This window comes from Oryctolagus cuniculus, chromosome 14 (genome assembly GCF_964237555.1).
Source record: "Oryctolagus cuniculus chromosome 14, mOryCun1.1, whole genome shotgun sequence".
Lineage (NCBI taxonomy): Eukaryota > Metazoa > Chordata > Mammalia > Lagomorpha > Leporidae > Oryctolagus > Oryctolagus cuniculus.
The window spans coordinates 4463422-4478270 of record NC_091445.1 but is presented as its reverse complement, the minus strand read 5'-3'; the positions used below and the strand labels follow the sequence as shown (position 1 = coordinate 4478270).

Genomic DNA, 14849 nt, shown 5'->3' with positions numbered 1-14849 from the left:
AGATATACCATGCCAACAGAAATGAAAAAAGAGCGGGCGTAGCCATCTTAATATCAGACACCATAAACTTTACCACAAAAACCATTAAGAGAGACAAAGAGGGACACTACATAATGATTAAGGGATCAATTCAACAGGAAGATATAACAATTATCAATGTATATGCACCTAACTACAGGGCACCGGTTTATCTAAAAGATTTGTTAACGGACTTAAAGGGAGACTTAGACCCCAATACAATAGTACTGGGGGACTTCAATACTCCACTCTCAGAAATAGACAGATCAATAGGACAGAAGATCAACAAGGATACAGTAGATTTAAACGACACTATAGCCCAAATGGATCTAACAGATATATACAGAACTTTCAATCCTACAGCTAAAGATTATACATTCTTCTCAGCAGTACATGGAACCTTCTCTAGGATTGACCACATACTAGGCCATAAAGCAAGTCTCAGCAAATTCAAAAGAATTAGAATCATACCATGCAGCTTCTCAGACCATAAAGGAATGAAGTTGGAAATGAACAACTCAGGAATCCCTAGAGCATACGCAAACACATGGAGATTGAACAACATGCTCCTGAATGAACAATGGGTCATAGAAGAAATCAAAAGAGAAATCAAAAACTTTCTGGAAGTAAATGAGGATAACAGCACAACATACCAAAACTTATGGGACGCAGCAAAAGCAGTGTTAAGAGGAAAGTTTATATCAATAGGTGCCTACATCAAGAAATTGGAAAGGCACCAAATAGATGAGCTTTCTATTCACCTCAAGGATCTAGAAAACCTACAGCAAACCAGACCCAAATCTAGTAGGAGAAGAGAAATAATTAAAATCAGAGAAGAAATCAACAGGATTGAATTAAGAAAAACATTACAAAAAATCAGCCAAACGAGGAGCTGGTTTTTTGAAAAAATAAACAAAATTGACACCCCATTGGCCCAACTAACTAAAAAAAGAAGAGAAAAGACCCAAATCAATAAAATCAGAGATGAAAAAGGAAATGTAACAACAGACACCACAGAAATAAAAAGAATCATCAGAAATTACTACAAGGACTTGTATGCCAGCAAACAGGGAAACCTATCAGAAATGGATAGATTCCTGGACACATGCAACCTACCTAAATTGAACCAGGAAGACATCGAAAACCTAAACAGACCCATAACTGAGACAGAAATTGAAACAGTAATAAAGGCCCTCCCAACAAAGAAAAGCCCAGGACCAGATGGATTCACTGCTGAATTCTACCAGACATTTAAAGAAGAACTAACTCCAATTCTTCTCAAACTATTCAGAACAATTGAAGAAGAGGGAATCCTCCCAAATTCTTTCTATGAAGCCAGCATCACCTTAATTCCTAAGCCGGGAAAAGATGCAGCACTGAAAGAGAATTACAGACCAATATCCCTGATGAACATAGATGCAAAAATCCTCAATAAAATTCTGGCCAATAGAATGCAACAACACATCAGAAAGATCATCCACCCAGACCAAGTGGGATTTATCCCTGGTATGCAGGGATGGTTTAATGTGCGCAAGACAATCAATGTGATACACCACATTAACAGACTGCAGAAGAAAAACCATATGATTCTCTCAATAGATGCCGAGAAAGCATTTGATAAAATACAACACCCGTTCATGATGAAAACTCTAAGCAAACTGGGTTTGGAAGGAACATTCCTCAATACAATCAAAGCAATCTATGAAAAACCCACAGCCAACATCCTATTGAATGGGGAAAAGTTGGAAGCATTTCCACTGAGATCTGGGACCAGACAGGGATGTCCACTCTCACCACTGCTATTCAATATTGTTCTGGAGGTTCTAGCCAGAGCTATTAGGCAAGAAAAAGAAATTAAAGGGATACAAATTGGGAAGGAAGAACTCAAACTATCCCTCTTTGCAGATGACATGATTCTTTATTTAGGGGACCCAAAGAACTCTACCAAGAGACTATTGGAACTCATAGAAGAGTTTGGCAAAGTAGCAGGGTATAAAATCAATGCACAAAAATCAACAGCCTTTGTATACACAGACAATGCCATGGCTGAGGAAGAAATTCTAAGATCAATCCCATTCACAATAGCTACAAAAACAATCAAATACCTTGGAATAAACTTAACCAAGGACGTTAAAGATCTCTACGATGAAAATTACAAAACCTTAAAGAAAGAAATAGAAGAGGATACCAAGAAATGGAAAAATCTTCCATGCTCATGGATTGGAAGAATCAATATCATCAAAATGTCCATTCTCCCAAAAGCAATTTATAGATTCAATGCAATACCAATCAAGATACCGAAGACCTTCTTCTCAGATCTGGAAAAATTGGTGCTGAAATTTATATGGAGGCACAAGAGACCTCGAATAGCTAAAGCAATCTTGTACAACAAAAACAAAGCCGGAGGCATCACAATACCAGATTTCAGGACATACTACAGGGCAGTTGTAATCAAAACAGCATGGTACTGGTACAGAAACAGAAGGATAGACCAATGGAACAGAATTGAAATACCAGAAATCAACCCAAACATCTACAGCCAACTTATATTTGATCAAGGATCTAAAACTAATTCCTTGAGCAAGGACAGTCTATTCAATAAATGGTGCTGGGAAAATTGGATTTCCACGTGCAGAATCATGAAGCAAGACCCCTACCTTACACCTTACACAAAAATCCACTCAACATGGATTAAAGACCTAAATCTACGACCTGACACCATCAAGTTACTAGAGAACATTGGAGAAACCCTTCAAGATATTGGCACAGGCAAAGAGTTTCTGGAAAAGACCCGGGAGGCACAGGCAGTCAAAGCCAAAATCAACTATTGGGATTGCATCAAATTGAGAAGTTTCTGTACTGCAAAAGAAACAGTCAGGAGAGTGAAGAGCCAACCGTCAGAATGGGAAAAAATATTTGCAAACTATGCAACAGATAAAGGGTTAATAACCAGAATCTACAAAGAGATCAAGAAACTCCACAAAAACAAAACCAACAACCCAATTAAGAGATGGGCCAAGGACCTCAATAGACATTTTTCAAAAGAGGAAATCCAAATGGCCAACAGGCACATGAAAAAATGTTCAAGGTCATTAGCAATCAGAGAAATGCAAATCAAAACCACAATGAGGTTCCACCTCACCCCGGTTAGAATGGCTCACATTCAGAAATCTACCAACAACAGATGCTGGCGAGGATGTGGGGAAAAAGGGACACTAACCCACTGTTGGTGGGAATGCAAACTGGTTAAGCCACTATGGAAATCAGTCTGGAGATTCCTCAGAAACCTGAAGATAACCCTACCGTTCGACCCAGCCATCCCACTCCTTGGAATTTACCCAAAGGAATTTAAATTGGCAAACAAAAAAGCGGTCTGCAGCCTAATGTTTATTGCAGCACAATTCACAATAGCTAAGACCTGGAACCAACCTAAATGCCCATCAACGGTAGACTGGATAAAGAAATTATGGGATATGTACTCTTTAGAATACTATACTGCAGTAAGAAACAACGAAATCCAGTCATTTGCAACAAAATGGAGGAATCTGGAACACATCATGCTGAGTGAAATAAGCCAGTCCCAAAGGGACAAATACCATATGTTCTCCCTGATCGGTGACAACTGACTGAACACCAAAAAGGAAACTTGTTGAAGTGAAAGGGACACTATGGGAAACGGTGACTTGATCAGCATAGCCCTGACTGTTAATGAACAACTTAATACATTATCCCTCTTAGTAGTTTTTTTGTCTGTTCTACTTAATATGACTGATTTAATTCTGTAATTAATACACAGTTATTCTTAAGTGTTGAAATTTAACTGAAATGTGATCCCTGTTAAACATAAGAGTGGGAATAAGAGAGGGAAGAGATATATAATTTGGGACATGCTCAAGCTGACTTGCCCCAAATGGTAGAGTTAGAAACATACCAGGGGACTCCAATTTAATCCCATCAAGGTGGCATGTACCAATGCCATCTCACTAGTCCAAGTGATCAATTTCAGTTCGCAATTGATCATAATGAAAGGACTAAGAGTCAAAGGGAGCACATAAGCAAGTCTAGTACCTGCTAACACTAACCGATAGAATAAATAAAGGGGAGAGTGATCCAACATGGGAAGTGAGATACTCAGCAGACTCATAGAATGGCAGATGCCCTAAATAGCATTCTGGCCTCAGAATCAGCCCTAAAGGCATTCAGATCTGGCTGAAAAGCCCATGAGAGTATTTCAGGCATGGAAAGCCAAGACACTCTGGCAAAAGATCTCTGTGAGTGAGATCTCAGTGGAAAGAACAGGTCTTCAAAGAAGGAGGTACCTTTCTCTGAAGGGAGGAGAGAACCTCCACTTTGACTATGACCTTGTCTAAACAAGATAAGAGTCGGAGAACTCAAGGGGCTTCCATAGCCTTGGAAACTCATGACTGGAGCATAGGGAGATTACTGATGCCATAGACAGGAGTGTCAATTGGTAAAGTCAACAACAGGAGTCACTGTGCACTTACTCCTCATGTAGGATCTCTGTCCTTAATGTGCTGTGCATTGAGATTTAATGCTATAACGAGTACTCAAATAATATATTTCACTTTGTGTTTCTATGGGGGTGCAAACTGTTGAAATCTTTACTTAATGCATACTAAACTGATCCTCTGTAAAAAAAAAAAAAAAAAAAAGAAACTATCAACTCCCAACTTGACTCTCACTGGGATTAAACATGACAATAGGTCTGATCTGATTTCATCATCATTAAAAAAAATCATCTATTATTTTTCACTTTATGTTTCTGTGTGGGAGCAAACTGTTGAAATCCTTACTTAATGTATACTAAGCTGATCTTCTGTATATTAAGATAATCGAAAATGAATCTTGATGTGAATGGAAGGGGAGAGGGAGTGGGAAAGGGGAGGGTTGTGGGTGGGAGGGACGGTATGGGGGGGAAGCCATAGTAATCCATTATTCGTACTTTGGAAACGTATATTCATTAAATAAAAGTTAAAAAAAAAAAAAGAAAATAATTGAAGCAAAAAAAAAAAAAAAGACATACTACAGAACAATTATAATTAAAAGAGCCCAGTACTGGTACAAAAATAGACATGTAGACAATTGAAACAGAATATACACTTCTGAAATCAATCCATGAATCTATAACCAACTTATCTTTGACAAAGGAGCAAATATCAATCCCCAGAGCAAAGTCTCTTCAACAAGTGGTACTGGGAAAACTGGATCTCTACACACAGAAGTATGAAACAAGACCCCTACTTTACACTTTACACAAAAATCCACTCAAAATGGATCAGTAACCTAACTCTATGACCTGATACCATCAAATTACTAGAGAACGCTTGAGGAATCCTACAAGACATTGGCATAGGGGAAGACTTCTTGGAAAAGACTCCAGAAACACAGGCAATCAAAGCTAAAATTAACAAATGGGATTACATCAAACCAAGAAGCTTCTACACTGCAAAACCACTCAGCAAAGTGAAGAGGCAACTGACAGAATGGAAGAAAATATTTGCAAACTATACAACTGATAAAGGATTAATAACCAAAATATATAAAAAGCTGAAGAAACTCGACAACAACAAAACAAGCAATCCAGTTAAGAAATGGGCAATGGACCTGAACAGACATTTTTCTAGAGAGGAATTTCAAATGGCAGACACATGAAAAATGCTTAGGATCACTAGCCATCAGGCAAATGCAAATCAAAACCACAATGAGGTTTCACCTCACCGCAGTCAGAATGGCTCTCATACAGAAGTCAACAAACAAATGCTGCCAAGGATATGGAGAAAAGAGTACCCTAATCCACTGTTGGTGGGAATGTAAACTGTTAAAGCCACTGTGGAAGACAGTATGGAGAATCCTCAGAAATCTGAATGTAGACCTACCATAGGACCCAGTCACCCCACTCTGAAATTTCCCCAAAGGAAATGAAATCAGTATATGAAAGAGTTATCTGCACCCCCATGTTTATTACAGCTCGATTCACAATAGCTAAGATATGGAATCAACCCAGATGTCCATCAACTGAAGACTGGATGAAGAAATTATGACACACACACACACACACACACACACTATGGAACACTACACAGCAGTAAAAAAAATGAAATCCTGTCCTTTGCAACTGGAAACCATTATACTTAGTGAAATAAGCCAGTCACAAAAAGACAAAGACCATACGGTCTCTCTGAACTGCGGTAACTAATAGAGTACCTACAACAGTAATCTACAGGAGCAAAACTGACACTTTGTGATGCAAGTATTTTGAACAGCCCTTGTCTTGACTGTTGAGGAACAACGTTTTTTTGTTTGCTTGTTTTTGCTTTTGTTTCTTTCTACTTCATACTATTCAGGGAACTCTATTTAGTGTAGGGTTAATCTTCTGAGTATAAAATTAACTGAAAATACATCTTTTTAAAAAATGAGAGGAGCTGGTGCTGTGGTATAGTGGGTAAAGCTGCTGCCTGCAATGCAGGCATCCCATATGGGCACCAGTTCGAATCCTGGCTGCTCCATTTCCAATCCAGCTCTCTGCTATGGCCTGAGAAAGCAGTGGAAAATGGCCCAAGTCCTTGGGCCCCTGCACCCACATGGGAGACGCTCCTAGCTTTGGAATGGTGCGGCTCTGGCCATTGTAGCCATCTACGAAGTGAAGCAGTGTATGGAAGACCTCTCTCTCTCTCTCTCTCTCTCTCTCTCTTTCTCTCTCTGCATCTCTGTAACTCTGCCTTTCAAATAAATAAATAAATCTTAAAAAAAGTAAGAATGGGAATGGGAGAATGAGGTGGAAGAAGGGTGGGAGTATAGGCAGGAGGGATCTAGGGTGGGAAGAATCACCATGTTCCCAAATTTGTATATATGAAATACATGAAGTTTGTATTCTTCAAATAAAATTTTAAAAAAAAGAAAAGAAAAACCCATGCTTGAAGTTTTTGCACCAAAGCGAATGTATCTTTTAACTGCATGTTCCTGTGAGCTCTGTGCACCTCCAGGCCCAGGCACTTCCCAGGCACAGCCTTTCCAGGACTGGCTGACTCCACTTAGCACCCTGTCCTCGTGGCTGTGCCCAGCTGAAGCAGGTGCCAGAGCCTTCTCCCACATGTGCACATCCACTGTACACGGATACCACATTTTGCGATTCTGTCTGTGTCCACGGACATTCTGGTTGCTCCCAAGTCTGGGCTACTGTGAACCTGAGTGTGCAAATATCTCTTCAAGATTCTAGTCCAGTTTTCAGGTTTTTTGGTCATACACACAAAAGAGGGATTGCAGGATCATATTTTTACTTTTAACTTTTTTGAGGAACTTCCTTGATGTTTTTCACAGGCACTGCACCATTTGACAGTCTAAGTGGACAACTGTTCCACTTCTCCACGCCCTCGACAACACTTGTTCTGGCTTCTGTTTGTTTTGTTTGTTTGCTTTCATGTTAACTCTCCTAAAAGTTGTGAGATCAGATCTCACTGTACTTTTGACTGGCATTTCTCTGATGCCCAGTGATGCAAAGCATCTTTTCACAGGCTTCTTGGCCATCTGCACATTGTTTTTGAACAATGGATGACTCATTGCCCATTTTAAAACAGGTCATCTGATTTTTTTGTTGCTGAATTCTGTTTTGTTTCTGCTAAGCTTATACTATGAGTGTCAGAGATCAGTTCTTCCAACCCCTTCCTTGAGGAACAAGCAAGCTGAATTCCACAGTAAGTCACAGAGCTAGCAACGCTACAAGGTTCTATTTTTCACTTACCTTTCATTGCTACAATACTTTCCAAGCCACAGAGGCAAGATAAACATGAACTATTTGCAACAGAAATTGTTTTATGGAAAAATGGAATATAATTTAATATGAAGTCAATTTTGTATAAAACAAAATAGGCTCTAATATTGATCTGAACTCCCTAGGTATGATTTGAAAAACAGACAAACCTGAGAAAGTGCATGGGCCTGTGTGCTTCAACCAAACAATAAACATGTATTGAACATCTGTTGTTTTCATTTATTTTGAAATGCAGAGAAAGAGACAAATTGGATCACAGGAGGAGAAGTCACTCATCTACTGGTTCAATCCTCCAGAGCCTGAAACAGCCAGGAGCCCATAACTCCACCCACATCTCCAACGCGGGTGGCAGGGACTCAACTACTTGAGCCAGCAGAGTGCACATCAACAGGAAACTGGAGGCAGAAGCAGAGCCAGGGCTCGAACCCAGGTATCGAGCTCAGGTACTCACGTGGGAGCTGGGTAGCCCAAGCAGCATTCTAACTGCTGTGCCAGTGCCTGCCTTGAACATCTTTCAAATGTTCAGGTAAAAGCTGGGTCCTGAGCAGACATAATCCTTAACCTAAAGGCTCCACCTCTAACCAGCTGGGGGAACCTTGAACTCTCATCCTCTCCTCATTCATAAAACAACTGACCAAAAATTAAAGAGTCTTTTCTCAACATAAACTACCATGTGATAAAATATATGAGACAGCGTGAGATGTGGTGGACACAGCAACGTAGCAGACTGCAAGCTGACCATAACTGAACGCATTAGACCACCGCCGACTCTTCTTTCTCGGGAAGCACTGTTATTGAGTCAAGGCCTCCCAAAACTTCTTATTTCTTCCATATATGTCATGCTTGTGGTCTAAATCACCATGTACTTAAAGAACAACCCTTAATTTTGCAATGCTCCTGATGCTGTCACCATACTACCAATTCCCATTCAAGGGTTAAGACTGCTGCACTTCAAATGATGAACATTCAGCAAATTTTAATATAATGATGTGGGGGCAAAATATGCAAACTCTGCAGGGTGAATAATATACATATTATTTGGGGAACTCTAGTGAATAATTTTCATGAACTATAACCAATTTCAAGTTTCGATCTCTTGAAATTAAAAAATTACACTTATATTTGTCTAGATCAGAATAGAGAAGCAATGGGGCCAGCGCTGTGGCATAGTGGGTAAAGCTGCCACCTGTGGTGCCAGCATCTCACATGGGAGCCAGTTTGAGCCCCTGCTGCTCCACTTCCAATCCAGCCCTCTGCTATGGCCCGGGAAAGCAGGAGAAGATGGCCCAAGAGCTTGGGCCCCTGTACCCACATGGGAGATCCAGAAGAAGCTCCCAGCTTCTGGCTTTGGATCAACACAGCTCCAGCCATTGCGGCCATTTGGGCAGTGAACCAGCAGATGGAAGACCTCTCTCTCTCCTTGTCTCTGCCCTCTCTGTAACTCTGCCTTTCAAATAAATAAAGAAAGAAATCTTTAAAAAAATAAGTTCATGAACAAATCTAATTAAAATATTTGAAAAATAGTGAAACAACTCACTTAAAAACATTCTTCTCCACAAAGACATTAATTTGAGATTTAAAGGATAAAAAGTTAATTTTATAACCAATTGAATAAATTCAAAAATAGTTTAAAATGATTTAAGAAATAGAAAGGTGAGAAAAACATTTAAAAAAAAGAAAGGTATTATACCATGATTCTTCCATTTAACAGAACTATTTTCAAAACCAACTAAGTGGCTGGCGCCGCGGCTCACTAGGCTAATCCTCCACCTTGTGGCGCCGGCACACCAGGTTCTAGTCCCAGTCGGGGCGCCGCATTCTGTCCCGGTTGCCCCTCTTCCAGGCCAGCTCTCTGCTGTGGCCAGGGAGTGCAGTGGAGGATGGCCCAAGTCCTTGGGCCCTGCACCCCATGGGAGACCAGGAGAAGCACCTGGCTCCTGCCATCGGATCAGCGCGGTGCGCCGGCCGCGGCAGCCATTGGAGGGTGAACCAACGGCAAAGGGAGACCTTTCTCTCTGTCTCTCTCTCTCTCACTGTCCACTCTGCCTGTCAAAAAAAAAAAACAAAAAAAACAAAAAAAACTAAGTGGAACTTTTTGCTTCATCAAACCTTTCTATTTGCTTCATCAAACCTTTCTATATCTTTGGGCAGATGTTGCTGGCTGTCCACATCTTTACTGACAGCTTCCACAACAGAACTGAAAACTCGCTGTTATTAATATCTTCGTTTACATGTAACTGCATACTAATAAAAGAAAAGCCTTAGCACTGCTCTTGCAACACAAACAAGACCCAAATAAAATTCTTTCAATCCTAAAGGAATGGTGCCACTCTGGTTTCTTTCCATCTTTTGAAAACTGAAAACACGCACCTTAGCCCTAAGAATCATTTCTACTTTAAGTCTTGATCAACATTTAAAGTTTTATGACAGATAAACTACTGAACTTAAGTTAACAAGTATTTCATGTAGAAAGTAGGAGTAAGAAGAAGTGAAGACTGAAGACATGCGTGCAGGACAAGCTCTTTCAATGTGACGCTTTTTGCAGAATGTTAAGATTATGGACTCAAAACCCAGACCACAGAAATCAAAGCAGGGTGGGCTAGAGTGGGTGGCCATGCCCAAGTCTTTGCAAAAGGTGAGCAGCCGCAGATGGCAGCAGGATGGAAAGACCGGTGACTGCAGATGTCAGACGAGAAACCACAATAAAGCAACCCTGAACACGTGTATTGATGTGCCTACCAGTCACCCCACATGTCCAGAATGAACAATTCTCCCCAAATAGCACTGAGGATCAAAGCCGCAAGAAAGATCTTGGACGTAAAACTGAAAGAACTATTCCCCCTACACATGACAGCAGCACAAAGCCAGGAGGCTCCACAGCCCTCGGTGAACCCAGCCAGGGAACACAACTGACGTCACGGCAGGTCCTGGCCTCCTTCCCACACAGCCCCAAGCAGATGCCCAAAACTGGAAAGAACCTACAAGCCGCCGTTCTCTGGAGAAGCCGAGGATGGAGCCTGCTCGGGGCGGGGGAGGCCAGGAGCCCTCAGCAGGACAGCCCCGGCTGCCCAGCTCAGAGCTCGGGGCTGCACACCGCCTCCACCACACCCACCTTTTTGATCTTCTTGATGTCCGGGTCCTCATCTTCTTGGTTGCTGTGGTAAGGGCGCATCCGCTCCTTGGTTTTATTGAGAGCGATGATCTGCAACACAGAATCAGTCCGAGTGGTGATCTGGGAAATACTGGGCAAGGCCCCCCGGGCTCTCACACTCTCTGCACTCTCTTCCTTGTGCTGATGTGGAGGGCCCCACGCACTACTCCTAACTGGGGTTACGCACAAGAGCGCTCACAGAGGGACTGGACAGTGACCTGGGGCCTGGGTCAGGAGAAATGCCAGCCCTAGACTCGGCACCCAGTGCCAAGGCCTCCTTGGGAGCTCAGGGACGTGGTACCCATGTTGCCACGAGGTCTCTAAACACAGGGACACCCAACCACAGCTCCTGTTCCCAGAACCAGCCAGTGTCCTTCTCAGGACACACGGAGCAGCCCTCATAGGCATCCTGGGGGAGACGGTGACCACCAGGGGAAGCTCGGAGCCAGGATTTGGTCCCGGTCAACCAGGGGGACCACTCAGGACCACCAGCAAGCAGATGCCTGAGCAGCTGGGTGACCATGGCTCCACCACCCCTCCTGTTCTCCTGGACATCAGCCTCAGGTGCTGGGGGTGCAGGACCCGGGAGGGTCACAGCTGGGACGAGGTGACAGTCAGCACAGGGGAGGAGACCAGGCAAGGGGCACCCTAGCAACTGTCTTTCAGTTCAACCCAAATGCGCTTTCTACAGAGGGGGGAGCTGGACCCCTTTGATCTGCAGGAAGCAACGTTTTCTGAACTCACTTCTGGCGCCCCCTGACTTGTCGTTTCGGACTTTACTGCATCTATGCCAGGGTTGCGATTGCCAAAGTGGTCACAGCTACCCAGTTTGGCCAGCTCCTGAATTTCCGACTCAGCCGAGGACATCAGGAGCACACGCCATCCTGCTAAGTTCTCATCGCACATTGACCTAACGCCCACAGGGACCACGGAGTCAGGTCGGGGTCGGGAGCCCAGCGGGCAAGTGCTGATGGCAGAGGAACGCAGGCTGCGGTGGACACTCTGCCTGCTCTGCCACACGTGATCTCAGGAGACGAGCGCGTGCGAGAAACAGGGAAGGGATCTCCCGCGGGGAATACCTCTGACTTCAGCCTTTCGATTTCCGTGTCTTGGTCTTCAAGTTGATGGCGAAGCTGGTTAGCTGCAATCTTTTCTGTCTCCACAATCTGAACTAGATGAATATACTTTTGCATCAGAACTTCCCTCTCGATCAGAATGTCTGAGTAGCTTGAGAGAAAATGGCACAGTTAGTCACGGAGGAATCGTCCACCACAGCTCCACGTCAGCAGCACACACCACACTGAGAGAAGCACTCGCCAACACGTTTGCTGGCAAGCTCTAGAAACACCGATTCCAGCTTGCATTTGTGATCCCTCAACAACGCAGAATGTGAGGGTCAACGTCATGGTGCAGCAGGTGAAGCTGCTGCCCACAATGCCAGCATCTCAGATGGGTGCCGGTTCGAGTCCCTGTTGCTGCACGTCTGATCCAGCTCCCTGCTAATGCATCTGGGAAAGCAGTGGAAGATAGCCCAGGACCTTGGGCCCTTGCACCTGCGCGGGAGACCCAGAAGGAGTTCCTGCCTCATGGCTTCATCCTGGCCCAGCCCAGCCGTGGTGACTATTTGGGGAGTGAACCAGTGGACAGAAGACTGATATCTCTCTGTCTCTTCTTCTCTCTGTAATTCTTTCAAATAAACAAATCTTTTTTAAAAAATCTGAGCTATCATCGCTTCACATGTTCTAAGAGTTTATCGTAACAAAAATACTATCAAATAAGTGAGGAAAAGGCCAAAGTCAAAATAGTTTGAAAAAGGAAGCAGTGTCTCCTTTAACAAAGAAAGGGTGGTCTTGTGGCTCAGCAGCACGCGGCTCCCAGGGGCGCTATCCAGGGTGCTTCAGGAGGAGGCACGTGCCAATCACAGGGGAGCTGCCGCAAGAAGACTGCACAACATTGGAAAACTCAAGACTCTGCCGGGACCGCCAGCTCAGCTAGCTCAGGGTGGCGAGAACACACACGGCTCTCTTTCTAGAACCAAAAGGAGCAACACTTCCATTCTAGAAACAGGTTCAATTATGGGGACCCAGACTCCAGCACAAGCTGGTGTCCACTTCTCTGCCTGAGGGCAGCAAAGACACAATTTGCTCTGAGATTCCCGTTGGCAAGGCAGTGGTGTGGCACCTGCAGCTCTGCCCCAGGTCTTCTCGCGCTGGTCAGCGTGCCGAATTGCCTGTGCCTTCATCCATATAATGGTATGATAACAGTAATTAAGGTTAATGGTTACTATCCACCCGGGGCATAGCACGTACATCGATCATCTCATCTCCCAGCCAGCAAGCCCAGGAGGTGCGATTTCTGATCCTCAACACAGAGAAAGGATCTGATCTCACAGATCACACACTGGCCTCAGACAGCACAGCGAGTGGGTGGCACGGCTGGCCTTCCACCCAAGGTCTGTCTGACCCCGCACCAGCGTTCTCAACCACAGCTGAACTGTCTCTGTGATGAGAAACAGCGCCCTGGGTATAAACAGGAGTGCTGCCGCAGAGGCGTGCTGAGACGGTCAGATGGCCGCCCAGGCCTCTTCTCTGAGAGCTTGAGCCATCGTGGCTGAGTTGCCACCAAAAACCTGCCCTCAAGGCCGGGGCAGCCAGCCTGGAGGAGATCGGCAGCCCAAGCTGAGCCGAATGGTTTCAACACTTCTGTGCTTGCTCGTCAGTCTTTGGAGAAACGCACCAGCTGGGTTACAAGTGTGCTTAGCTTGGCACTCGGAAGCAAAGCAGCACTTTGTGTTCTCTGCACGCCAGGAGAGAGGCAGAAGACAAATGCAATCCAGGACGCGAGCTGCATGGATGCAGACGGGACGCCAGGGTCTGCCTCCCTTCACCTCCAGGGTCCCGCTGACAGGCTAGGGGAGTGCTTTCTGTGCGAAGAGGGACCGATGACAGCACTACGAGACAGGAGAGTGTGCCAGATGGTTTATAAACTCCAGGAAGAGAGCACCCAAGCTGAACTCACGTGGGGGGGGGGGGGGGACGAGGGCCACAGACATGATGGGCACAGACACTCTCAGAGGCTCCTCTTGGGGTCCCCACCAAGACAGCCCAGGGCAGCCGATGGCCACAGGGCACGGGAGGTGACAGGAGGCCAAACGCAGAAGCGTCCAGCACATCTGGAAGCCAGGTGTCTTTCACACCGCCCCCCCCCCCCCCCGAAGGCAGCAGAAAGCACCGCTGGCGCCATGACGTCCCCCAGGGCACGATCCAAGATCTGCTGTGTGGAAGAGGGAGCCACCTGCCCGAGAAAGGCTTGTGAAGGCGCAGCAGAAGCTGCCGCCTGTGACGCTGCCCCCACAGGGGAGCCAGTCTGAGGACCTGCTTCCCACCCAGCTCCCTGCTGATGGCGTGAGAAGGCGCTGGACGACAGCCCCGGTCCTTGGGCCCCTATGTCCATGTGGGAGACCCGGATGGAGCTTTTGGCTCCCAGCTTCAGCCTCACCCAGCCCTGGCCACTGCAGTCATTTGGGGAGTGGACAGTGGATGGAGGATTTCTCCCTTTCTCTGAAATTCTTTCACATCAATAAATAAATAATCTTTAAAGGCTCTTAATAAGGGAGTCAGACTCCAAGACACGGCAAAGCTCAACTCCAGACAGCCTCTGCAGACACAACCATGAAACAAAAAAGCAAAGGCTATTTTTCTGCTGTGTAACCAATTCTCCCAAGTGCAGAGGCTTGCAACAGTACATATTCATCGTCTCCTCAGCTCTGGGGCCAGGAGTCCAGGCCGACTCTGGTGAGGGCCCTACTCAGGGTCTCCCGTGGCCACGATGCAGCTGCTGGCCGAGTCTCAGCTGGGGGAGGACCTTCCTGCAAACACATTCCCACTGCAG

The 14849-nt window shown here is 44.9% G+C and overlaps 1 protein-coding gene across 4 annotated transcripts in view; it reads right to left on the bottom strand.

Moving 5' to 3' along the window:
* RASGRF2 (Ras protein specific guanine nucleotide releasing factor 2) overlaps positions 1-14849 on the bottom strand; it is a 216821-nt gene that overhangs the window by 126944 nt on the left and 75028 nt on the right. For all 4 annotated transcript variants that reach the window (XM_051854060.2, XM_051854059.2, XM_051854061.2 and 1 more), the window contains 2 exons: positions 12038-12185; positions 10920-11009 (listed from right to left, as the gene is read on the bottom strand). In XM_051854060.2, coding sequence (XP_051710020.2) covers positions 10920-11009; positions 12038-12185 — 238 coding nt within the window. The remainder of the gene's footprint in view (positions 1-10919; positions 11010-12037; positions 12186-14849) is intronic.